Source organism: Platalea leucorodia (assembly GCF_965183815.1).
Source record: "Platalea leucorodia genome assembly, chromosome: 6".
Lineage (NCBI taxonomy): Eukaryota > Metazoa > Chordata > Aves > Pelecaniformes > Threskiornithidae > Platalea > Platalea leucorodia.
In genome coordinates, this window is record NC_138828.1 from 84,341,328 (window position 1) to 84,367,121 (window position 25,794).

Genomic DNA, 25,794 nt, shown 5'->3' on the forward strand with positions numbered 1-25,794 from the left:
GATAGGAATGAATATATATATGTGTTACTGTGAATATCAGAATATATTCAGTAAATATTTACAGATGTGGGGAGATAAATGCTTAAGGTCACAAAAGACATGCAAGGGTTTCTGTGTTCGTTGCTGCCTGTGTTTTGGGACAGTGATTTATTCCACAATTTGATGTTTGTTTGGTTTTTTTTTATAGCTGAAAACTGTTCAGGCTACTGCACGTGTGCTCACTGTTTGGAGCAGCCCGGCTGCGGCTGGTGCACCGATCCGAGCAACACCGGCAAGGGGAAATGCATCGAAGGCTCCTATAGAGGCCCGGTCAAGATGCCAACCCCGTCTGCAACAGGGAAACAGAGCTTGGAGCCCGTCCTTAATGTCAGCATGTGTCCTGTGGAGAACAACTACAACTGGTCCTTTATTCAGTGTCCAGGTAAATGAGCAGCGTTTAATTGTTCAAACCTTTCAGCAGTAGCAACAGTTAAATGCAAGGGGAGAGACTTTTTAAGACTTTTTAAGTGATGTCTGTGTTCCCTCCTGTTAATGGAGGGGTGAAACGAGCTTGGAAGAGAAACAAAAAATAAGACATTTTGAGATGGAAGGAGTTCTGCGGGTATCTGTAAGTGAGCTGCAGAGATTTGCTGCGTGAAGACTTATCTGTGCATTACTCTAGAGAAATTTTTCCTTTCCCTACAAACCCTTACTGACTTTTTAACTTTTGTGTATTTATTCGTTTCAGGGTTGTCTGAAAGAAAGGCAATTCTTTCTTTGAAGGTTGATTTAACTGTTAGTAATGCTCAGGGTGATTCTGAAATAATGTTTTTGACACCAAACATATAGAATAAAATGACTTGGACTGCTGCGAAATCCTTTCTTCCCCATTCCTCCATGTAAATCTGTCCCAGCAGCTGCTTCCAGTCCCGTCTCTCCAATATGCAATGTTTTGGAGTTCAGTTTTCTGTGTGTTGCTTTAAAGTTCAGGTTTTCGGTACACTTCTCTTTGAGTTCACGTATCGCTAGCAAGACTGCAAGAACCTCTTTGGAAGGGGCGTGAAATGGTTTCATTCAGCCTCTGCAGAAGGCAGACTTCTGAGGTGCTATGTGGGGTGCTATAGTTGAGCGCAAATACTCATCCTTTTCTGTTTTCTTCAGCCTGCCAGTGTAACGGGCACAGTAAGTGTGTAAATGAAAGCATCTGTGAGAAGTGTGAAAATCTGACGACTGGCAAACACTGTGAAACTTGTATCTCAGGCTACTACGGTGATCCTACTAATGGAGGAACGTGTCAGCGTAAGTGATGCCTTAAATCTTCCTGAGCCAAAATCTTTGATGTTTTTTGCTCTTTGTTCATTCCTCTGCTCTCTTAACTGAAATTATATCCTGATCATACATTTCTTCTTTTCTGCAAGCGAGGCACAATCCTTGTTTCTTCAAATCAAAGATACGGAAACTGCTTGATGAAATTCTTTGACTTTCATTGCACAAGATAAAGATGATTTTTTACCCTCCTTTGTACACTTCAAATGACCACAGTGAAAAATGCGTCCATTTTAGTGTTTGATGATCCTGATTTGAAAAGAAACAGTGTTAATCCCAATGTCTTGAACAAATTTCTGCTTATCTAAATTCCACCCTCTATTACATTTGGTTAATGTGCGGTGCGTTTATTGTTACAATTGTCTGCTTCATGAAAGGCCTGCCATATTTTACTGAGGACTTGGCTGGATTTCAGCTGAGGATTAGGTGATCCCTGTTAAAATTGCATTTTAAGTTTGTAAAGTGCTTTGGGACTCTTTGGCACAAAGAACATTTTTTCAGTTGTGCAAGATCCAGTTAACAAACCGGGGAAAAAAAAAATCTTTCTTGAAGGACCGATCCAGGCAATACTGAGAAATGCACGTGTAAGATTTGAAGTTTTGACCTTGAACGTTATTCTGAATTACTGCGAATTTTGTAGTGTAGCATGGGGAGACCTGTTGTAAACCAGAATCCAGCTGTGATAGGTGATATGCAGATGTAAGGGAAGGTGCTTTTTGCTCTGAGGAGCTTTGGTGGAATATATTTAGGTGGGGTGATATCATTAGGTACCGTGATGGAAACGGTAGAACGGAAATAACGTTGGTTTGGTGTCAGAGTAGTATCAGTACTTCCATGAAATGAGCGTGGGTGGTTTGTAGGCATCCCGGAAGAAATAAGTGAAGGTGATTAATGAGGGGACGTTGGAGACTTTGAGTTGCTCTTCCCAAGTATGGAGAAAATCCAGTAGAAAATACTTGGGAATTCACTTAGTATGTTTACTGGAAGTAGCATCGACCTTCTGGATGAAGATGAGAGTCAGTAGCTGGCGCATGAATGTCCTGTTCCCAGAGCAAGAGCAAGTAGGTGATGTTCGAGGCCATGACAAACGTCCCAGCGAACAGATTCAAGGAAGGGGGTGAAGAGACAGGGGCAAGGCTGCCTGACGCAGGGAAAAGGGTGCTGCAGTAGCTGGGATATGAATTTACGACAGACGGCACAACGGCACGGGTACAAAGGAAGAGGTGCATCTCTGACGCTTTATTTCACAACATTATCTGCGAGATTAAATACCGCTGATATTCTTAAACTCATTTCCGATGAAGATAATTTGAAGTGCAGGAGTGAATAAATTGAGACTGAGTTGGCCTGACAAAATATATAATTCTACTCTGAGCATTCAGGTTTAATTGTTGGATCACAATGTGCCTTTTGATACTTGTTGCTTTTCTATGCGTGTGGAAATTGAGAGTAAGTTACTTTGGACTCTTTCGCATGAGGATTGTCCAAAAATAGTTTGTTGCTGAGATAATCAATGATAGACTAAAGTCATCCAGATGCCTGAAAAAGAAATTAGAAAATGTGTTGAGAGATTGTGGAACAGCATTCATTTGTTATCTGGTGAAACTAGTAGCTCATGTCAAAAGTGCTTTGCTCTCAAGTGCTTTGGGCCCAGGTTTTTAATTTGCTGTGATTTAACGCTATTTACTATGAAGGCGAAAGGATGAGGGAAGCAGGAGGCTGAGCAGAAAGACCGAGGTGGATCGGAAGGGAAGGCGAGGGGAGGTCATCCTATCTGATGCAGCCGGAGTCACTGCTGGCCATTCATAATTTTTGCTCGGTGAGAAGGTTTCCAGAGGGGAATTCTTCAGATGAGGATCAGCTGATGGGCAACAGAGCCAACTCCTGCTTTTTCCCTGCTCTGAGCCATGTTCCCTCCTTCCTTTCCCGTTAATGATGTGCTGATTCCACTCTTTTTGTGCGTTTATGTGCAATGTTGTGTGCTGCTCTGTTTTTAGAGCCCACGGTCTCATCTGTGCTGGAGATGGTTATTGGTACAACTCCATCCTGGTGCACAAGCATCCGTGTGTTTGCACACTTAGTGCCTAGTGTGAGTCCTGGTACCCCGTGGCCCCGGCAGCATGGGAACCATAAATATCCTCAAAATGGCAAATATTCAGTGCTGGAAAAATTGTTAGTGTTTGGTATTTTCCATTCTGCTGAGCCATCAGGAGCTTGAGCGATGCTGTTGGGATAGCAGTAGCCTTTCAAACAGGTAAGGCTATGCAGAGCTGGAAGTGGTAGCGATGGGGTTCAAAAGCCAGGGAGGAATAAAAAAGCGGATGGAATAAGATGCCTTTTCCAGCTGCTCTGTGCCACCAGGGCAGCTGAACGTTGCTATATTGCTTGTGTTGAGAAATTTTTAACAAACTGCAGTTACGTCTCTGAAAGAATTGTTTGCATATCATCATAGGCATTGGTGTTTGTGGAGCCGGGCAGATAATAACTAAATGGTAGGTAAATCACTCCTCAGCGGCTGCTTTTAGGAAGTGTCCAACGTAGAGAAGCGTTAATCAGGAAGGGCAGGAAACGCAGCACATCACATGTAAAAATAGCTGCAAGGTGCTTTCTCTGCATTCAGGATTTTTTGAATTTTCTGATTAAAGTTTCACATGAAAATATGCTAGCAGTAGATAAGAAAGTTATTTGCAAGAGAACGGACGCTGCTATTATACCTGAAATCAGATTGCTGCTGCGGCAGCGCTTCTGAACGCCTCCGTGGAGTGCTCGCTGGTGGCCCGCGACCAGCTGCTGGTGCCGAGGTCCTGCCCGCTCCCCGCTCCCAGGGCCGCACAGGGACCTTGGAGGATGGCCAAAGCGCTTGGCGTGGAAAAATAGTGTTGGGCAGGTGGGTGATGCAGTTGCCGTTGGGAAGCTGGACCGTCATAAATGTAGGAAGAGGAGCAGAGAACCCCATGACCTTCTCTGAATGAGTCTGTGACCCGTGGTTTGTGAAGAAGGTGGAAGGAGCCTTGCTGCGAGGTGGTTCATCGTCAGACTGTTACCATGCTTCACAGTCAAAACGACGTTTCCAATAATTTTGGCTTTCTGCTCTAGCATCAGACTCGGGAGGGAAATTTTCATTTTTAGACTCCAGCGAGGCTGTCTAGTACTTTGTGTCAATAGTTTGTTTCCAAACTTCATACGTGTTTGAAAAGCCATGAGAAAATTTCTCTTTGTGGATATTCCAGTCCTTTAGTGAATAAACTCCAGTTACAGGGCTCATAGGAAAACAGATAAATAGACAGACTCTGTTGTTTTAAATAGAGATATTTGAGTGTTCAGTCGTCTTGATAAGCGTGCCGCTAGAGAGCAGGGAGAGAAAGCATTAATGTTAGCGCTCAAGGTACAGCGATCTGCATCTAAACAACATGAAATTTGAAATTTCTCCTGAATTTTATGTGTGGTAGTGTTGAATATTGATCGAATTTCACTTTGTTTACCTTTTGCAAAGCATGAGGAAAGCAGTACAAGGCATTCTCAATAGTATTAAGAATTATATTTTTTTTTTTTAAAGTGCCACTAATGAGAAGTGTGTTTGCTTCACAGAATACAATTATTTTGTCAAATCTTCATTCAGGTTACTTGTTCCCACAACAGGCCTTTATGCTTCTTCATGTTTTGTTCCGTGTTGCTGCTAGGAAACCACTCATCCACATCCGAGACGCACAATTAAGTGTCCCCGATACAATGTAGCTTCCCTTACATGCCAATATAAAGAAGACATCAAAAGGATTCATAAAGTAAGGCCCAAGGTTGGCAAGGATACTCAGGGTGGGGACTTCATGCCTAACAATCTGCTGGTTCGTTGAGTGGCACGTGTCGTCTTAACGAGGAGGCACCAGCCTTTAAAGCACACTGTTTCCAGCAAGCTCAGGGACCGCAAGTGGGGGATCTTCTCTTTGTGTACTTCTTCCCTTCTTGTATTGTACGCTTTCCCATGCACAGCTCCAGATGAATGCGTCTCCCAGTTCATTGGCAGAACAGCTTCTAAAAGGCATCTGCCTTCTGGGAAACGTTGTTATATCCATTCCTCTAGCAATGAAGCTGAGGAAGGGTCTGGAGCACAAGTCTTTCGAGATGCGGCTGGGGGAGCTGGGGGAGCTCAGCCTGGAGAAGAGGAGGCTGAGGGGAGCCCTCATCGCTCTCTGCAACGGCCTGAAAGGAGGCTGGAGCCGGGGGGGTCGGTCTCTGCTCCCCAGGAACAAGCGATGGGACGAGAGGGAATGGCCTCAAGCTGCGCCAGGGCAGGTTTGGGTTGGGTATTAGGGAAAACTTCTTCACTGAAAGGGTGGTCAAGCATTGGCCCAGGCTGCCCAGGGAAGTGGTTGAGTCTCCATCCCTGGAGGTATTTAAAGAACGGATGGATGTGGTGCTGAGGGACATGGTTTAGTGGTGGGCTTGGCAGTGCTGGGTTAACAGTTGGACTCGATGATCTTGGAGATCTTTTTCCAAGCGATTCTTTGGTTATATCAAAGACAAGTGCTTGTGTTGGTTTTGTTGTTGTTTCTTGTTTTGATCTGGGCTTTTTTTTGCATGTACCTCCTCTGCTTCTTTATGAATAAAGGTCTCAAAGTGTGTCAACATTAGCATTGTCATTTGATTCAGGAGCATTCTTTTGAAGCAAATCTCACATATGTCCCCGCCGTCATACCTTGGTTTGCATCTCGAGCGGGCTCAGAGTATATGAGCTGGTCTCTTTTGGGCATACCACAAACCTGATGGAGTCTAGGGGCATGCTGATTTGCTTCAGCCACGACTCGGTGGCATTCAGCTCGTGAGACCAGGCCAAAGACATTCTGAAAGATATTGGGGCACGCACCCCAAACCACTTACAGCGTGGACGTCATATTCTTAGCACCAGCCATTTTACACTGGAGATACACTGACGTTGATAACGACATTATTTTCTCAAAGGCCTATTTATTTCTAGAAAAAGCCCTAAAAGCACCATGAGCTTCGCTTTATTTGCAAAAATAGTCTTCTTTCAACAGTTTTGAGTTTGACTGAAATGTGTGAGCAAGCCCAAAACTATTCCAAATAGGGTCTTTTTCTTACCAGTTATTATATCCTTAGTGCTATCTAACAACAAGAGAGGAAGTTAAATAAATTTTTGAGGCTAAGAAGCACAGTCTGATCATGATTTCATACAAAACATCAGTCCTGGAGCCTGCACTCACTCCATTTTGACGCACGGTTCTATTTTTGGCTGCCTTCTGTATCACAAAGAAACCAAAGAGCATCAAATGGGTTTTCACATGCACTTTAATTGTTGATGTATCTCAGTTTGGCAACTAAAGGACTTAATTGCTATCGAATCTGTTTCTCTTGCTTCATTCAACATTGCATCTTTTCCCCCCCCCCTCTGCTCAACAGCTTGCAAGTGCAACGGCCACGCGTCTGTCTGCAACACAAATACGGGGAAATGTTTCTGCACCACCAAGGGCATAAAAGGAGACGAGTGTCAACTGTGAGTTCATTTCACTTTGTTATTTGAAATCAAAGGGCCGTGCACATACCGGCATGGAACCCCTACGTTTTTAAATGATTGTATTTATGCTGTCTCTGCTCCTCCTTTCCTGCTGACAGTTGACTGACTTCATTGGCGGTGCAGCCAGCCGTGCTTGCCCTGGGGGGATAACGTGAACAAAATGGTTTCCTGAAGATTTCCATTTTTAAGAACATTTCAGCTGGGAATGTCATGCAGAAGGGACGGGGTGAAAAAATAATGCCCCCACCCCCTAAACTATACATACCACTTTGCTTTATCCCTCAATAGTTTCTTTTTAATTGGTAGATTTTTTTCTGTCTGTGCACTCTGATGCTGTTCTGGGGCGAGTGTAAATATATCTGAAATAAGACTTTGACATTCAAGCATTTTAATGGAGCAGTTTCAGAGCAACAAATTTGCTGGAGGTTTCTCTGTAATGTAACAGAAATGCTTTTAGCGTAATGTTAGTGGAAATAATTTCCTTCCAAATAATTTCATTGCCAGGTTTATTTTTAAAGTGTTGCTCACATGAGTAAACGTTTATAGGACTAGGTCCTGGAATAGCCGTAAATGTAAATGGAAACTTCAGTTTTTGACTGTAGTAATCCAGTTCCGTGCATTGCGAAGAGCTAATAAATACATTCCAAGTGGATGCGAAGGTTAATATCCAGAATTTTGTATTTCATTTTTACTGCATACTAGTTTGACTTGCAGGGATCGTGGAATTTCTTCAGCAGCCCAGTATAGCTCAGACACGCATCTTTTATTTTTGGTTGTGTACCATTACCGGCACAGGCGGTGTTTTCTGATTTTTAGTGGCTCGGAATAAGTAGAACTGAAAAAAAAATTCCATTTATTAAAAAATATGTATTCTTTTTAGGTGTGAAGTCGAAAATAGGTATCAGGGAAATCCACTTAAAGGAACGTGTTACTGTGAGTACTTTTGGGCTTTTGTTTAGAGATAAAAAATGTGTTTGAAGTTTAAAATACATTGTTTAAAACTAGTTTTAGTTGCCTCAGCATCTGTTTAAAATACAGGGGATTAAGGGAACGGCTGAAAAATAGTTTTAAAAAACTTCAGTTTTCACAGAAGTATTGCTTAAAGAGAATGAAAATACTCTTCTCGATAAGGTCTGTGTGATGGTTGGGTCTTTCAGAACAAATGTGAATGTTTTTTACGTGACTTTGAAATGAAATCTGGTTTTCTGGAGAATATATACCTAAGAAGTCAAAATCAAAGCATGCCTTTAGAATTTTTGTAAGTGCAAAATACTATTTTTTTTTTTTAAATTCTGTTCCGTGTTAGAATGGGTAAGGTTTCAAAACTGCCACGTTTTCTCTGAAATGAACAGTTGGATTCCCGTGCAATTTGCGAAGCTACTTTGCCAAGCTTCAGATTACTTAATGGAAACTCTCCAGCTTCTATTTGCAAATATTAGCAATCAGCACACTGGCAGGCATGGATAGATGTAATCTTAAATTACATAAAGATGCAAGTCTCAAACAGTATTTTTGTGCAACAAACAGAAATTATCAGCATGCTGTATTTAGCAAATTTGAATTTTGTTTGCGTAGCCAAACAAGGGCACTGATGGCTTCTCATGACAGTCTCTTTGCAAGGATCACCTAATTCATTGCTGCTAAGGGCAGGGGTGGTAAAGTGGGCAAAAAGGGGAAAAAACAGAACTTCACAACTCTTACAGGAACAGCCTTGTGCTGTCCAGATTCAGTCTCACTTCGTTTTCTTCCTTGAAAATTTCTGTCTTAGTGCTTCGTAGGAGTTGTGGGTAGACATCAGAAGGTTGTCTAGCTCGTGGCTATCCAACAAGGGGTGTCCAGGAGGCAATAAGAGAAAAATAACACCTGGTGTATAGCTTTGTATTTATTATCGCTTGGAATATCTCTGCGTGGGTCCGGGAATACGTACGAGTCGTAATACTGCGTTTTAATAAAAAGATACCGAGACTGGGGGATGTATCCCCAACACTGGCTGTGCGCTGTCGATAGCCCAGCCCTAGGCAGACACGAGCATAGGGGGGCACACAGGTAGGCCAAAAACTGGTCCTGGCGTGCCTGGAGATGATGTGACCCAGAGTAGGGTGGCAGCTGGGTCCGTTAACAAGTAGCTGCTCTGTAGAATCCTCCCTGTAGAGTCCACTGATGTACAGAAACTTATCAGGCACGGGGCTCAGTGCCCTCCCAAGTGGGGGTCATAGACTGTTTTATTTTGCTCGCATTCCCTTAGCACATGGAGGTATTGCAGTATGGAAAAAGTAAATGTCTTGGTGTGTTTTTTACAGTGTATAGATATGAACAGTCATTTAGATTAAGGCTGGAGGCTGTTGCCTGGAAAACGTAAGCAGAATCTTTTTTTCCTTCTAGACTCAACCTAAAAAGAGGATTTTGTCCCTTTTGTGTGTGATTATACATAGGCTGGAGTCATTTATAACAGCGTGCTGATGCCTAGTTATGCTCTCAGTGCAAGAAGCACTTCAGCAGCATCATGCCTTGCTTTGCAGGAGTTTGTTTTATCCCAAGACACGGGATAACTTTCTCCATGCATTCCTTACAGATACTCTTCTCATTGACTATCAGTTCACCTTCAGCCTTTCTCAAGAGGATGATCGCTATTACACAGCAATCAACTTTGTAGCAACACCCGAAGAGGTAAATTTTCTGCCTTCCCTTTCAACTTCATCCTTCGGGTATGTGTTTGTGGTCTCTTGGCCATGGAGGCGATGAGCTGTTAGAGTTCTGCGAGTCTCCAGATGTAGTCTCTTAACATGGCACCTACGTCCAGCTCCACAAAGCAACCAGAACTTGTTGAGCTTGGCTTGGCCGTGCAGTTTCAAATCTTCACGGTAAAATTTCCTAAGGAGCTACTGTTGATTCTTTACGGTTGTTTGAACAACTGCTAAGCAACTCCGGTTTTGCTTGTTGTTCACCAAATACGTTGTCTCTCTATTCTTCCTGTTTTATTCTGTGCGTGTGACTTGTTTTGCTCTTTATTATGCTTTCCTTGGGGAGGAGAATACTGCTTTCAGAAATTGTAAATAGCTTTTTGCTTGATGTATTTGCTTCATGTAAATAACAAATTCCAAGATTTTTTTTTCTGTGAAGATTTACTAGGAAAAAGTACAGTAAAACTGTAATCCTAAAAATGGGTTTTCTTTTTTTTCCCCCCAAGCAAAACAGAGACCTGGACATGTTTATCAATGCATCTAAAAACTTCAACCTCAACATTACTTGGTCCACAAGTTTTGCAGGTAAAATGAGCATGATCTAAGTTTCTTGGTAGCTTGTTTCAATTACCAGTTTTCAACAAATGCAAATTTAATGGGGAATATTTTTTTTTTTAACCTATGAACTTGTTTTGTAATGATTTTAAATGTTAGGCCTGGGGGGCAGAAGTAAAATCTTAAAAAGCACTATGTTTTTCTATCTTAATAGTGTATTTTGGAAACATCAAAGGTGCAAATTTGATTTTTAGTAGTACAATATTTTGGCATACAGTGATTTTGATAATGCAATGCAGCTTGAAATAGATGAATAGTTACTTTTATAACATTAAAATTCAGGATGCTTTGCCCTTTTTGTTTGCCGCTTAAAATGTGCATTGAAACATCTTTTCTTGCTACTTTTTAACATTTGAAAACAGCTGGCACACAGGCTGGAGAGGAAATTCCAGTTGTTTCAAGAACCAATATAAAAGAATACAAGGACAGTTTCTCTAATGAGAAATTTGATTTCCGCAACAATCCAAACATCACTTTCTTCGTTTACGTCAGCAATTTCACCTGGCCGATAAAAATACAGGTAGGAGCTGTTAACGTGTCTATACTTATTTAAAAGTGCTTTTTTGTTTCTCTGAAGCGATGTGGCCGTTCGGTGTGCTTTGTGTTGTCCAAGCTGAAGCAGCTCTCGGTGTAACTGTGCAGCAGACGAAGGGTTTGATGTTCCTGAATAAGAGCACAAAGGTGCGTCATCTTCTGATGTTGCCTCAACCCAGTGGATCTACAAATGCGTTGTGAAACGAAGCGGGGTGCTTGCTTATTAACAGGGCTATGTTCTAACGAGGTCTTTGACTTTAAATGTGTAGATATTGATGTTGAAGAAAACAAAGACTCACGTAGCGAAAAACCAAGCCCAGAATGAGAAAACGGAGGAAATGTTTAGTGTCTCCTTTTAACGTCTTGTTCTCAAAAGGCACAGCTCGAGGGCCATCCCCCTTTCTCCTCGTGCTGCCCAAGGCTGGGGGCACCTGCAGAACAAGATGAAGCTCAATTTTCCCTTTCAGTGCAGTCAGTTAAGACACGCGTTGCCTCAGGTGTCAGACTGACTGCGATGATAAGGCTGAAGAAGCAGTGGATGAGGCTTGGTGGATCATGAAAACCCTCATAGATCACAGACTGCAATCACAGAGACTCCGCAACTGCTGCGGCAGCTAATAATTCAGAGAAACCGTGGCCACGTTCTTGCTCTGGGCTAAGTCAAGTATCAACCTGCAGCGTACTCAGAGCGATACGGGCGCCCTTTGAAGGACAAAAGGACTTCCAGGTCTGGAACAGAGATCTCAAATGAGGCTCTGTGTATTTGAATTCTGCCTTTTTTAAGCTTGGTCAAATGTGGGAACCCAAATTCTTCCATCTTCACCCTCATTCAACCAATTATTATGTGAAAGCTGATAACTTCACATTAACTTACTTGATATTTCAGACATATCAGTTACACCTCATAAACTCACCATGGGGGTCACTTCCAACAAAGATAACGCACATGATAATATTGAGCAAGGAAATGAGGTCCACATGGAAAAAGGGTCCTTACGCTGTAGTGATTTTTTTCCAAGGTATTTCCTGAACTTTTGGAAAAATATTAGGAATAGTTGTGAAATGTCTGCATCACCTTCTGGTATAGACTGTGGGTTTTAAGTGGAACTTTGTCTTGTTGATCGCAGACTGGTAGACTTGATAGGCTGACTTTGGGCTGCATTTTGGTTCTTTTTAATATCACCTACAATATTGGTAATCATTTTCCAGCCGGGGAGCTTTTACTTTACAAATCGGTAAAGTGTTAGTTCATTGTCAAGTCCAAATTTTTAGATATGGAGGAGTTTGCAAGAGCTGCAAGCTAAAACCTTTATGTCATTGGATAACTCAAGCAGCAAGTACTAAGCCTCATTGTTTTCATTTAAGATAAGTACTGCTTTCAGTAGAGAAAGTAACGTCCTGCGTACAAAGGTGGGCACTTGTGTAATGATTTATTTGAATATTCAGGTTTCTCTTTTATCAAATTGGTAATCACAGGAGTCAGGAAAAAAAATTGTATTTTATTTAATTTACAGGTTATGTTGGTGGATAGTTTACTTTCTGTAATCGGGGCTGGGCTGTACCTTACCCTGATTTATTTATTTGCTATTTCTTGATGCAGAACTGTGTGTTAGGGCTTTGTAGATGTTTAAGAACAGTGCTGTCTCCTGTCCCTTAAGCTCTCCTGTGTTTACTCCAGTCTCTACCCTACCTGTACTTACGGTGAATTTCTGCTAGCTCTTCCTACGCCAGTGTTGTCATTGAGCTTAAAGGTCCCCTCCATCTTCTTGTTTGGCAGCTGGGTCTCCCACTTTCCCCCTGGATGACTTTGAACAGGTCATATCCTCTCTGAGCCTTTAGTGTGTGTTTGTTGACTTAAGCAAGACAAACCCTCATCATCTTGTCCCGTGAAACAGGTTATTCAGGTTCAGTTGCCTCATTTGTTTTTCCTCTGTGCTTGCTTGTATTAATCTCGCTTGTACGGTTTTGGTCAGCCAAGTGTAAGGTCGTGGAGATCAGGTCTCACCATTGCTTTGTACAGCAGTATCGCTAGGTTCTTTATGAACCTTTCTAGGTCCTTTTATGGCAGTATTTTGCTTTGTTCCTTCTTGTGGCTGCAGCAATTAATAGTCCTTATTCATTTTCATATGGACTAATATGCCCTCTTCTTTCACATCCTTGGTTTCCAACTGATGAGCTCCCAGTCTTGATAGCGAACATTCTTCTCAGTCCCTAATATCATCCTAAAACGTTATCCCGCTGCTGTTACTGGGCAATATTGCCAGTCCTGAAGATCATCTAGCTGTTCTTCTGTGTTGTTGTTTTCTGTATTTTTATCAATGATCTCCTTCAACTTTGTCAGCAGATTGTGCAATTGGGACGCTTTCTTTTTGGGTCTGCGTCATTAATGAAGATATCAGTCAAAGCATGTCCAAACGCCAGCCTTGGACTAACTTCTGTCCCCCTTAACCGCTATGATTCTTGAAATAATCTTCACCGTCTGTATCTCGCCCAGGAATTTCCAATGTATCGAAAGCCATAATGAAATCTGGATTAGCTCAGCTGTACTTCCAAGGTCTATACAATTAATTTTTTTTACAGGCAGAAAATAGCGGGCTGGTATAGCACAGTTTACCGCTGTCAGCTCTATTGCTTGTTGAATTCAGTTTTTCATTTACTACTTCAGCTCTTTTATTCAAAACTTGTCCTGAAACTTTGCATACTGTCGAGGTCTAGGGAGCATGAGCATCTAGATTCTCCCTCCTCCTCTAAATGCAAGTTTTAAATTTTCCCTAGTGCCACGCTTGGCTGGTAGATGGCTTTAACAGCCTCGCTACCAGAGGCGCTATTTCGTGTGCCGTTTCTTGCGGAGCGCTGGGATGCGAGCCGTCTGCTTCCACTGGCTTTGAACACACCGAAACATTTGAGTTTTTTCTCCAGCTTGGTTGTGTATCTTTTTATAACCTCGTTCCCATTAGACACTTTGCCTTGCACCTAAGTTCAGTGTCCTTGTCCTTAATGAAAACTCTAATTTAGTTTTAGGGATATAGCTGATTGGTTTTAATCTCTTGCCTATCCTTACAGCATACCCTCTTCCCATGCCCTTTCTGGTCTCCTTTACTTGTAAGGCTGAAATATCTCTTGCTATTTTGTTTGTTGTTTGCTGAGGTCTAGCACAGCTTGACATTTGGCAGTTCTTATTTGATCTCTGTACTACTTGCTGGCTTCTTGCTAATGAATCCTTTCCTTTCCGTAATACATAGACTCTTTAATTGTTCTTAATGTCCTTTTTGAGGTTAGTTCTGAGGATACAGCTTTCAAATAGTTTTGCATCTTTGACCTGAGAGAAATACTTAGATGGCTCCCATTCCTAATCTCCTTAGCCAACTTGATTTTACTGTCTTATTTAATTTCTCAGAGTTAAAAGGAGTGAACTTTGATTCTCTTGTAACACTTACCTTGTTTTATCCTTAGTTTAATATGGATTTGTTTGTGTGCACTCAATCCAAGGTAATTTTATATCACCAGCTCTTCTTAATGTCCTTGTTACTTGCCAAAACAAAGTCTAAAATAGCATCAACTCTTATTGGTTGAGAGACCCTTTTTGTGAAGAAGTCTGGCAGCGATATCGCATCCAGGAGTATGTGGTCCTTACGATTTCTATTAGCTTGCTCTTCAGATCATAGCTGAGAAACTTTGTTCCCCAAATTGATGTTCTTCTGTCATCTTTCTCTGAATACCTATTGGTGTTGACTGTCTCAGTCCTTTCTCATGTTTGCCATAGCAGTTCTTCGTAACTTTGCTATGGCTTTGTTGTCCTTCTCTGGGAAGCCCACCTGCATCTCCTTTCGCTGGAGATCTCATCGTAGCTCAACACAGCATTCCTCCCTCCTTTCCTGCAGCAACCCAGCAGCGTTGCTCGTTTGAGTGTGAGATAAAACCCGTTTTCTTCTGCATCCTTTAGCAACCGTTTGAGACTCAAGTCTGCATTTGGCATTCCTAAATCTGACAAAGAGCACGATCTTCTTCACAGAATCTCAGAGTGGTTGAGGTGGGAAGGGACCTCTGGAGGTCATCTGGTCCAACCTCCTGCTCACACAGGGCCACCCAGGGCAAGTAGCCCAGGACCGTGTCCAGGCAGCTTTTGAGTATCTCCAAGGATGACAATTCCACAACCTCCCTGGGCAGCCTGTGCCAGTGCTTGGTCGCCCTCGCATGCAAAAAGCGTTTCCTGATGTTCAGAGGGACCCTCCTGTGCCTCCGTTTGTGCCCACTGCCCCTTGTCCTGTCACTGGGCACCACTGGAGAGAGCCGGGCTCCGTCCTCTCTGCACCCTCCCCTCAGGTATTTGTAGACATCGATGAGACCCCCTGAGCCTTCTCCAGGCTGAACAGCCCCAGCTCGCTCAGCCTTTCCTCATAGCAGAGGTGCTCCAGGCCCTTCATCATCTTCGTGGCCCTTTGTTGGACACTGGCCTGTATCTCCATGTCTCTCTTGTACTGGGGAGCCAAGGACTGGACCCAGTACTCCAGGTGTGGCCTTGCCAGTGCTGAGTATATGGGAAGGATCACCTCCCTCGACCTGCTGGCAATGCTCTGTCTTATGCAGCCGTTACATGGTAAGCAAATATGACTGGCCTTCTTTGCGTCAAGGGCGCGTTGCTGGTTCACGTTCAATTTGATGTCCCCCAGGACCCCCAGGTCCTCTCCTGCGAAGCTGCTTCCCAGCTGGGTGGCCCCCAGCACATGCTGGTGCCTGGGGTTGTTCCTCCCCAGGGGCAGGACTTTGCACTTGTCCTTGTTGAACTTGATGAGGTCCCTGTTGGCCCACTTCTCCAGCCTGGTGAGGTCCCTCTGGATGGCAGCACGACCCTCTGGACTATCAGCCACTCCTCCCAGTTTGGTGTTGCCTGCAAACTTGCTGGGGGTACACTCTGCTGCATCATCTAGATCATTAATGAAGATGTTAAATAGGATCAGACCCAATATCGACCCCTGGGGTACACCGCTAGTTACTGGCCCCCAACTAGATGTTGTGCCACTGGTCACCACCCCCTGGGCCCAACCATTTGGCCAGTTTTCAATCCACCTCACTATCTCCTCATCTTAGCCCCTATTTGCTAGGTCTGCTCTCATGAGGGCTGTCACGTCGTCTTCACAAAGAGCCTATAGCCATATAGATCTGCTTTTGGCTTTACTTTCAGTCCGTTCTCCATCTGGTGGAGATCTGGTGTCAGATTTGATGGCACATGAAAGCTTTTCCCCACTGGATGCTAAGACACTCTACACTTTGACACTACGCTTCTCGCACCACCCGGGGTACTGCTTTACTCTAACTAATTTCTTTTGCCTCCTCACCGTCCTGATAATTTTTTTCAGAGCAGTTGATGAGTAGGAGATGGTATTATGAAATGTAACGGTTCCATAGAGGAAAAACTAGAGAAAAGTTAGTAAAGAAAATGTGATTTGTCTTCTGGGCTCACTGTGTCCTTGCAGGTCTTGTGCAATCTTCCATGGTGGATTGAGCTGCCCTCAATTGCCCTTAATTGCAATCTGCGTTCCTGCCTGTCCTTTCTGTACCTCCTTCCTATGTGCTTTCCCTATTTTTCCCTTTTTTTGTAAAGTCTTGGCTCTCTGTAGAAGTTTATCTTCGATAAGATAAAACAGAAGATAAAGCAAGGTATGGATTTTTGGGACAAAGACTTCCTAGCAGTCGATCCTTCACTGGGGTTCACTACAAGATTTAAAATAGAGCCACGGGGTGACTTCTCACTTCTTAACCTCTCTGCTTTCCTGACTGCTCCTTCAGCACTCATCCATGCTCCTTTCTTCCCAGGAATAGCTTTCACTCACACCTTTCCCATACTCCCTCTCTTATTTCTTTTTCGAAGTGGTCGTCCCTTATTTCACTGCGTAAAAGTTCCTGTGCCGTTGGGTTTAGTCCTTCAGGGCAAGCGGACTCGTTAATTAAAACTACACGCTGCAGTGTGGCCAGGATGCAAACTGTTTTTCTTATCTGAGAGACTGTCTCCTGCAGTTCTGCTCATTGCAGATACGCTATTAAACTTTTTGCAGCTACAGAACATGTTTCAATTTCCCTTTTGAAATTAGAGTGGTTTTAATATAAGAAGTATGATGAAGTCAGTGAAACTCTGCTACTGCCAGACTGCTGGAAAATATCCCCTCCTTGTGTGTGCGTCCCCTTGCAGCTTACGCGTGGGTTTGGTCTGTTCCTATGCAGCATGTCCAACGGGTATTTTGGGTGTTTTTTATTTGTTTGTTTGTTTGAATAACATAATAAATGGTCATTGTATGTACACTCTCTTATCCTGGCTTATTTTCAATTTACAGCAGATGTATCTAAACAGAACTGTTTATGCAAAATCTTGCAACGGAGAACTTCAGAAATGTACAGTCCTTACTGCAGAGCGATTAATCCACATTCTTTTGTTTTAAATATTAGAAACTTTATTCTGAAGTCCTTGATTGAAATCTGTCTCTCTTTCCCTCTCTTTGCCTGTTAAAATCGGGACTTGGAGAGCATAAATGCTCTTTTGTGTTAGAGATAGCTGTGTCCCTGCCAATGCTGAATTCTGGCTTTTTTTTTCTTCTTGCTCCACCTCTCTTCAAAACCACTTCAGTTCGGGGGTTTTTTTATTAAGTATATTGGTTTAGGATGTCTTTCCCTGCCTGCTTTAATGACTTGAAATGATTATTTTGTAAAAGAACTAAAGCTGCAAAATGCAGAAAGCCGCCAAAATACAGCAATCTGCTTCCTAATGCCTCCTGTCTGAGTGGTTTCCGAGCATGAAAGCTGCGTTGCGGAGTTCACTTAAAACTTTAGCTTGCCCAGCTTTCTTGAAAACCCAGGTAAGGTCTTGTCGAAAACGTCTGGATACTTCCATTCTCTCTGCTTTGCGGCTCCTCTCTGCTAACAAACTGTCTGGCACAGCCGCGGTGACTTTATAAGCGTTGTGCAAACCCCAGCTGTTCACCTTTCTCTCTTTTGCTCGGAAAACACTGTCCTAAATATTCCTTATCTTCCACCGAACTGAGAGGGCACCCTTTAGACAAGGATGGTAGTGGATGTTGTTAGGGTTGACGTTTTTCTGTAGTCATGTAAATGTAATGTGATCTTTTTCCCCTTTACTTTTTCTGTCTTCTTAATCTTTGTCGTAAGGTTGCTTTCTTACTCATTCAAAATATATCTCAGATTAGAAAAGAGCTATAGAATACGAAGAATCAGTTGTACGATATTCAATAAGAAGCAAGGAAATCCAGTGCAGAAACTTTCAGAGGACTTCTTTTCATGGGTTTCAATCCAGACAAAAGTCAGCTCACTCAGAGGTGAAACTTTAGTTCTGGAGCTGACGAGTCGTTAATGGTGCGAATTTGAAATTCTCTTTGATACTTGCGTAAATGTCAGCAGTTTTTAACAGCGTTTAAACTAGCGTGTATTTACCTGGCGCAGGTTCCACTAAGTGAGTCTCTCTGCTGAGTGCACAGGGGGGGAAAATTAGAGTTGCTAATACAGCTAACTTCAGCCCCTTTTTAATGGCTGTAAGCTTTCTGCTCCATTACAGTTTACTGTTGGCGGTGTTCTCTACCACTCACTAAATATAAACTTGTGTTCTTGTCTTGTTTCATACCCAAACTATTGTTTTCATTAACATTCTGTCCCATTTGATTTCAGATTATTTTTCTCCCAGATATAGAGCCCTTGCCAAGAAGCCTTTTGCATCGATCTCTACTTTCTGAGTATATGTAAGATGCCTAGGAGCTGATTAAGGAAAAAACACAGTTTGTAATTGTATCATTAACTGGCAATTGCCTCCTCTCTTTCCCTCGTGTTGGTTGAAGTATTTTAATTTGAATGCGCTTAAACGTTAATTATGAGCCAAATGCTTCAAGGAACAAAAAGAGGCGAATGGATTTTGCAGCCTCTTGCATGCAAAAAAAAAAAAATAAATACCATTTGCAAAATCTCGCTTAGATATTCACCGTATATTGTTTGCTCGGCAATTCGTCATCGTGTTGGGCTTCAAAAAAGTGCCGCCGTGCCTACGTAGCGTCCCTGCACGCGCTGCTTGGCGGAGTGCTGCAGCAGCATTAGGCGGCTTACGCTCTTGGGGGACTGGAAGTATTTGATAACCGGTAGGGTATTTTCAAGTCACTTAAATTGCTGCCTGCCACTCTGATTCCATAAAGGCTATAGTGGAAAAATAGCTACAATTGCCTCTGCTGTTTACCTTTTTTGGTTTCTCAAACTTCTGCATGGGCTGTTGAAGCTTTTTTTCTGGGTTCCTCCAGCTGATTTATTTCAGGACCGTGGGTCTGGGTAGTAAAGCTTTATTCCTTCTACACAAAAAGTTAATGCAGTGTGGATAGCTTAATTCAGTGGCATAATGTGTTGTCATAATTATTCTAGATATTTCAAAAGACACTGTTTACCGTGATAGGAAAATATTTGTGAACCCACTCAAAATGTTGAATTGCTGTCTAGTTCATCTGCTGGAATTGTGAACGGGGAACCGAAAGGTGGAAATGATTCATCTCCCTTAAACTGACCGCCGCTTTCCGAGGAGCGGCCAAAAGTTCAAGCGCAGAAACTGTAACAAATGGGAGACCTGAAAATTGGGGACAGCCTCAAACGTGCTGTAATTAAATCAGCCTTTCGTTTGCAGCGCTTTCTTTCGGTGACGGGCCGGGTGACTGTCGCTAACCTGTGCGTATCCACTCGCACGGCCGTGGGTTACACAGCGTGCCTGCTGCTGCCTGGACAGAAACCACGGCGTGCGCTGTCCCAGGGAATGAAATGTAAGCTGTGAGGTGCAAACCTCTTGGATGATGTGCTCTTTAATGAACGACCGTCCTTTGGGGCCCTCCCGTCACTGCCGGATGTTGCTTTTGTTAACTTACCGTCGGCGCAGACGTTGCCAGGATGACTGCGTCCAAGTTTTGAAGCAAAATACACATTTTAGTGCTCCGGAGCTGCACTGCTGCGATTGGAATAAGATTTCACATAGATGTGGGAGTACGATTTCGCTCTGAAAAAGCTTTCAGAAACGACGCTTTCTCGGATTCGAGTGCTTTGTATGTTAGACCTGTGACTGCTAATTTTGATACATTTTTATGACCTTTTCTTCTTCCCTTAGTTGTTAGTCTAAGGGAACAGCCTAAGCTCTGTTTATTCCCATGCATCAAAAGATTTCTGCTCTGTCTCTCATTGCAACCGAAGGGTTTGCTCTGGGACTGTACTGTTTTCGCTCATGGCCTCCTTTGACCTGTAAAACGGTTCCCACTGGTTTACAATGATATGCTGAAAACGTATGTAGGAATGCGAGAGAGCGGATTCTCTTCACATCTATTTGGCTTTGCAGAGCTGGCAATAACGTTCTAAATGTCTTTTTCTTAAGCCAGTAGATATTTCCTGTGTTGGTATGTAGGGAAAGTTCACGTGGAGCCATATGCTGCTGGTGTCAGCTGGATTTCAAAGCAGAGATGAATTATAAACTAGACTGAGATTCTTCTAAGGACTGGCGCTCTGGCTGATTAAAGCAGGCTTATTTTCTCTTACGCTGACCGTGGCTATTTAAGTGGGAAATAGTAGCCCATATTCTATAAAGCACCAGGAATTACGTTCCTAAAAAGTCTTCACAATCCTCAGACAAAGCTCTTACTCTGATCTTTATCATCATTATTTTAATGTTTCATGGGTTTTGTGTCCAGCAGTATGCAAATACTTCTTCCCAAGTTCTCATTTTTCAAAGGAAATCTCCTTCGTTAAAGCAGCTTTGGATTAAATTTCTTCTTCTGATACTCTTTTCCCATCCCGCTATTTTTATTGGCAATGTTACCCATAAAACAGGTGGTCTCCATTAGCATGAATCTTAATACCATTTTCAATTAAGCTTTAATTTTACTTGCCATTCGGCGTTTAACACGGTTTGGGAAGCATTTGTTTTCTTGCAGAGCTAAGTGATGGATGACACTTCACTGCAGCCAAGTAAAGCTTTGGGGTACCCTTAGCTCCTGCCAGGTGAAGAAGACGGTACCCCTCGGCTTAAAAACGGAGCTGGAGGAATGCCAGATCCCACGCTTCCACCTTCCTTTTATTTGAGGCTTTCAACCTCTCTAAGGTGACATGAGTATTACCAGCAGTGATGCTCTCTAGGGTTACCTCTTTGAGGTTTACAGCCTAACTAAAAGGCTTTGATAATGCAGGTAATAAGATAGAGCGAAGAAACCGTACCGCAGTTAAAAAGCAGGGTCTGTAACTGGCTCTAATACCCTGATTTGTCTCTGGAGGCAACATTAGGCATTTGATACAGGGCATAAATATCCCTGAGGACTGGCCACGGCCCTCGGAGGTTTCCAGCCTTTCTCTAAATTAATGTCGTTCTGTAATCAAAAGCCACAGGCTAATCGAATGAAAGCTCTCAGTAAGGGTAAAGGGAAAGAAAAAATGTCTTTGTTGTTGGCTAAAGAGAATAAAATACATATAGATGGATAGTGATTGCTTTGATAAAATAATTATGTAGCCTTGAAACCGTACTGAGGGTGGTGATCTTGATCGCTTTCCTACCAGCTCCTCAGTGTGCCTCATACACCTTTGATTAGGAATAGATGTAGGTGTGGAGATATAATCATCCTGAGCTCTCCGGGACCCTTCTGTTCCAAACCCGTGCTTTTTCTTTTGCTTCTGAAAGCACTGGAATGCCAAAGTTGTTTGCTAATGATGTCCCTTGCCTTTATTTAGATATAACTGCAGGTGCTTTTGAGCCTCTTGCTGCATCTCTCTCGCGGTGCTAAGAGGCTTGCTTTAAACCGAACAATGAAACGTAAATCAATTTGTTAATCTGATGAAATTTGCTGTTGAATGTAATTACTTTTGGAGACATGCAATTACATGCTGATTTTTCAGAACAGGCAAACTGACATCTTCTGCTGGGGACGGAAAGATTTAAAACAGAACAGTTAAATGATACTTTAAAACATGAAACAGCTGCTTCCTTTTTATCTGCTCCTGCCTTCTTATTTTTGGCCTAAACCGATGACATTTTTCTCCTTTTAGAAGTTGTTCCTTTTCATATTAAGTAGTATTTTTGTTAGCAGCTTCTTAAATTCTTAAAAACTGGGGTTTCTCTCAAAGGCAGTTAACCCTTGCCTAGGATATGTTGCAACTTCAGTACCTTTCTACTGGAGGTGGTGGCTTCAGCAAGCTTGAAAATCGCTCACGCTAAATTTTCCCTTGATTTTTATCCTTTTACCCAACCACTGAAATCTTGGGGGTTTATATCTACAACTTGAGCTATAGGTGGGATCAACTGTAGTAACTCCCGTATCTTTGTTGGCGAGGTTTATTGTAATGTCTTCCTATAGCATTGGAAGTCTGCTTGTGTGGCTGTTGCAAAACTTTAGCTGCATAAATAAGAAAAGTTATAGGAGAACGGAGAGACATAGACTGAGATTCAGATTTAATAATACCAGGAGGATTTCTTAGGATGAGGGTTTTTTTCGGATATGAGAGTAAGATACGTATGGATTGCCTTACTTTTAAGGAAGCTGGTCTTTTTTTTTTTTTTTTTTTTCCTTTTAAGATGCAGGGCTGAAAAGCATAATATCAAAGAAAATACAGAATTAATTTTCTATGGAAGCCAGGTCCTCATTAGGCAATTAATTTCTCCTGGGTGAAGCCCAGGGTGATGATGCGCTGGTTGCTTGCAGTTGCTGTACTTCTGTGCTGAATAGCTCTTGAAAATACAGTATGCCACCGCTGAATGTAAATGCAAACCTGGAGTTCAAATATATTTCAGAAAACGAGCGATATGGGCCATTGCTGGGAAGCTTTTACAGCTACCAAAAGAGCTAGATATATTTACTTATACGAAAGCTTATTTAAAGAGTCAAAGAATAGTAAGCAGAGTTAATGAAGAGGAGAAAAGTGCACTGCCAATAAAATATAAGAAGCCAGCATACTCAAGTGCAACAATAGATACAGCCTGGCTAAGCCACGGGGGAAAAATATATCCTGTGCTAACACAGGGTAACAAAACCAAAGAGCCTCTGGCTTGTTTAGCTCTCAGACACGAAGACAGAGCCACCAGCACTCCAGTAACAGCTCTCAGATGGCTCCGCGGGTCTGCTTTTGTTAAAAACAAACCCTTCCTGGAATGTCGCTAAAACTTCTTTTTCTCTCACTTAGGTTCCTGACTTCATATTATTACGTTTTTTTTCTACCATGTTGGCAAATCGTGCTCACAGCAGTGTTGGCAAGCAGCGTGCAGAGCTTTGGGGCCAGGGCAGTGTAGTGCTGTCCCAGTCCTGTGTTGCAATAATTTTCTGGGACGATTGGGGGTTTTGGTGTGTTCTGGTTTTTTTGGTTTTTGGGTTTTTTCTCCTCTCCTCTCCTCTCCTCTCCTCCCCTCCCCTCCCCTCCCCTCTCCCCTCTCCCCTCTCCCCTCTCCCCTCTCCCCTCTCCCCTCTCCCCTCTCCCCTCTCCCCCCTCCCCCCTCCCCTCTCCCCCCCTCTCCCCTCCCCTCTCCCCTCCCCCCTCCCCTCCCCCCTCCCCTCCCCTCCCCTCCCCTCCCCTCCCCTCCCCTCCCCTCCCCTCCCCTCCCCTCCATTACGACCGTCATGTATAGTTATTTCTTAAAACAGTCTGGTTTTCATGCAAGACTAGCACCTGCCTGGTTCCTACACCTGAACTCAAAGTATCTTTAAATTACATTAATATTTTGACCACAGGGATTGAAATAAATCATGATAGATTGATTTGTCAGTTCAGTTTTTTAGTGGGAGGTTCTTCATGACAAACTGGTGAAATACATGTTCTAGAAAGCCTTTAGCGATAGATAGTAACTACCGGTCCTTTTTTAATGCTAATATACGAGCTCATGTATAGGTTGCACATTTTTCCCTCTCCAGCAGTGTTGTTTTTTCATGTTAAAATTTCTTTAACACAAAATCATAGCCAAGGCTCTCAACAAATAAAACCTTGGACTTGGGGGTGCTGATAGACAAAAAACTGGACATGAGCCGGCGATGTGCTCTCACAGCCCAGAAAGCCCAGCATCTCCTGGGCTGCATCCAAAGCAGCATGGCCGGCTGGGCGAGGGGGGGATTCTGCCCCTCTGCCCCGCTCTGGGGAGACCCCCCTGGAGCCCTGCGTCCAGCTCGGGGGTCCTCAGCACGGGAAGGACATGGAGCTGTGGGAGCGGGGCCAGGGGAGGCCATGAAGATGCTCCGAGGGTGGCACAGCTCTGCTGTGAGGAGAGGCTGAGAGCTGGGGGGGTTCAGCCTGGGGAGGAAGAGGCTGCGGGGAGACCTGAGTGCGGCCTTGCAGTGCTTAAAGGGGGCTTGTTAGAAAGATGGGGACAGACTTTTTAGCAGGGCCTGTTGTGATAGGACAAGGGGGAATGGTTTTAAACTAAAAGAGGGCAGATTCAGACTGGATATAATGAAGAAATTTTTCACGATGAGGGTGGTGAAACATGGGAACGGGTTCCCCGGAGAGGTGGTAGATGACCCATCCTTGGAAACACTCAAGGCCAGGTTGGACGGGGCTCTGAGCAACGTGATCTGGTTGGAGCTGTCCCTGCTCGTAGTAGAGGGGTTGGACGAGATGGCTTTAAAGGTCCCTTCCAGCCCAAAGCATTCTGTGAGGAGTCTATGAATACATCAGCCCAGCCCATGATTTCTGACCTCACAGCTTTCAGAACTGGTACCGGTACTGCGCAGCGAGGCAGCCCTTGGACCGGCCCTTACAGGGGCTCGCCTTCGCTGTGCTCCACAGCGTAAAGTTTCCTTCCAAAGTACTTGATGTTTTTCCCCTGTTTTTCTGTTGGAAACCCAGCTCTGGCTGCCGGTTCTCCATCTCATGGGTGTGCAGTGGAGAAAAATACATTTGGTAACACTCCCGGCATTTTTTTCATAACTACACGAGCACATCTTTTAAAAATCCTAAAATGGGTTGAACTTGCAATTATTGCATGAATCTTTGGTTCTTCTATCTTCTTTTTTTTCCTCCCTGCAAATAGGTAGTTTGTTGAAAGTAAGTTTGTTTGTTTGTTTTTTATTATTACGACTGCCACTTCACGTAGTAATGTGGCACCAGGTTTGGAACAGCGTGTGGCTTCGGCATTGTGTAATAATGTGAGAAACGTTGTGACTAAAAGGTGGTTTTATTTGGTTATTTATATAAATATATACTTATTTTGCTTTGAACTACATATTTATATATATGTAATATATAAATATATATACTTATTTTACTACTCTATTTTATTAAGGATATAAAATCCTTAGAATTGCTGTAGAGACTTCTGCGGCTGGCGTATTGCAAACCTTTTGTGATACAGATTGATAAACGTCTTAAATCTTTCATCCCATGTGATCCTTAGAAATCACGGCTCCTTCGGAGAGGGAGGCAGAGCTTTTTTTCCACTAATACCCCTGCAACACCGAGCTCTGCCTTGCATATATTTCCAGCGTCTGGTCAGAAATGATGCAAGACATAAGGTTTTGCCCATTTCCATCTGTCAGCTATTTTGCAGCCTAAAAAAGAAAGATTGCTAATATATATTTAGCTGCTTTACTCTTCTTTCTGTTCTTGATTCCCTATTGTGTACTGACTTTGCAAGCTCTTTAGGAAAACAACTTTTATTCCTTTTAAGCCTTTGGCACACAAGTGGTTGTAGACTGTAAAGCTCCTCTCTTTGCTGGACTTTGAGGGCCTGAGAGAGTGTTTGAGCTGTTATGTGCTAAAGTTTTAATTTTTTCCACGCTGAAACTCTCCGTAAAAAGTCGGTATGCTGACGAACCGAACTTATCCTGCACGCAGATGGTGTCAGAGCTCTGCTCGGCACGAAGCCAAGGAACGGGATCCTTCACAAATGCATCCGCACAGCAGCATCTGATACTGGAGGGAGGTTCTTGAGGACTTGCAACTGGGAAGAATGGAGCGTTTGAATGCTAGTGGCTCACTTTCTGTGTCTAGTTTGGGCATTTTTATTTTTAACGGCTTTTTTCAAAGTAGCTCAAAACTGCCTTGTCTTTAGAATAATTGTCGCAGTTGCGTATAAATCCAAATCCATTTAAAATAAGGAATACGTCAGCGTTTTTCTCTTAAAAGACTCATATGGTGGCAAGA

At 43.1% G+C, this 25,794-nt stretch overlaps 1 protein-coding gene across 6 annotated transcripts in view; it reads left to right on the forward strand.

Moving 5' to 3' along the window:
- The window catches only part of ATRN (attractin), a 157,274-nt gene that overhangs the window by 75,663 nt on the left and 55,817 nt on the right, over positions 1-25,794 (forward strand). For 4 of the 6 annotated variants that reach the window (XR_014228556.1, XM_082315657.1, XM_082315659.1 and 1 more), the window contains exons 18-24: positions 188-421; positions 1,141-1,278; positions 6,721-6,814; positions 7,716-7,768; positions 9,408-9,502; positions 10,023-10,101; positions 10,494-10,651. Coding sequence is in view for 5 of the 6 variants with exons in the window: in XM_082315657.1 (XP_082171783.1) it covers positions 188-421; positions 1,141-1,278; positions 6,721-6,814; positions 7,716-7,768; positions 9,408-9,502; positions 10,023-10,101; positions 10,494-10,651 (851 nt within the window). In the remaining variant the exon portion in view is untranslated. Of the gene's footprint in view, positions 1-187; positions 422-1,140; positions 1,279-6,720; positions 6,815-7,715; positions 7,769-9,407; positions 9,503-10,022; positions 10,102-10,493; positions 10,652-18,336; positions 18,452-19,327; positions 19,461-25,794 lie in introns of those variants that run through there. The other 2 variants (XM_082315656.1, XM_082315658.1) reach the window with 2 other exon arrangements.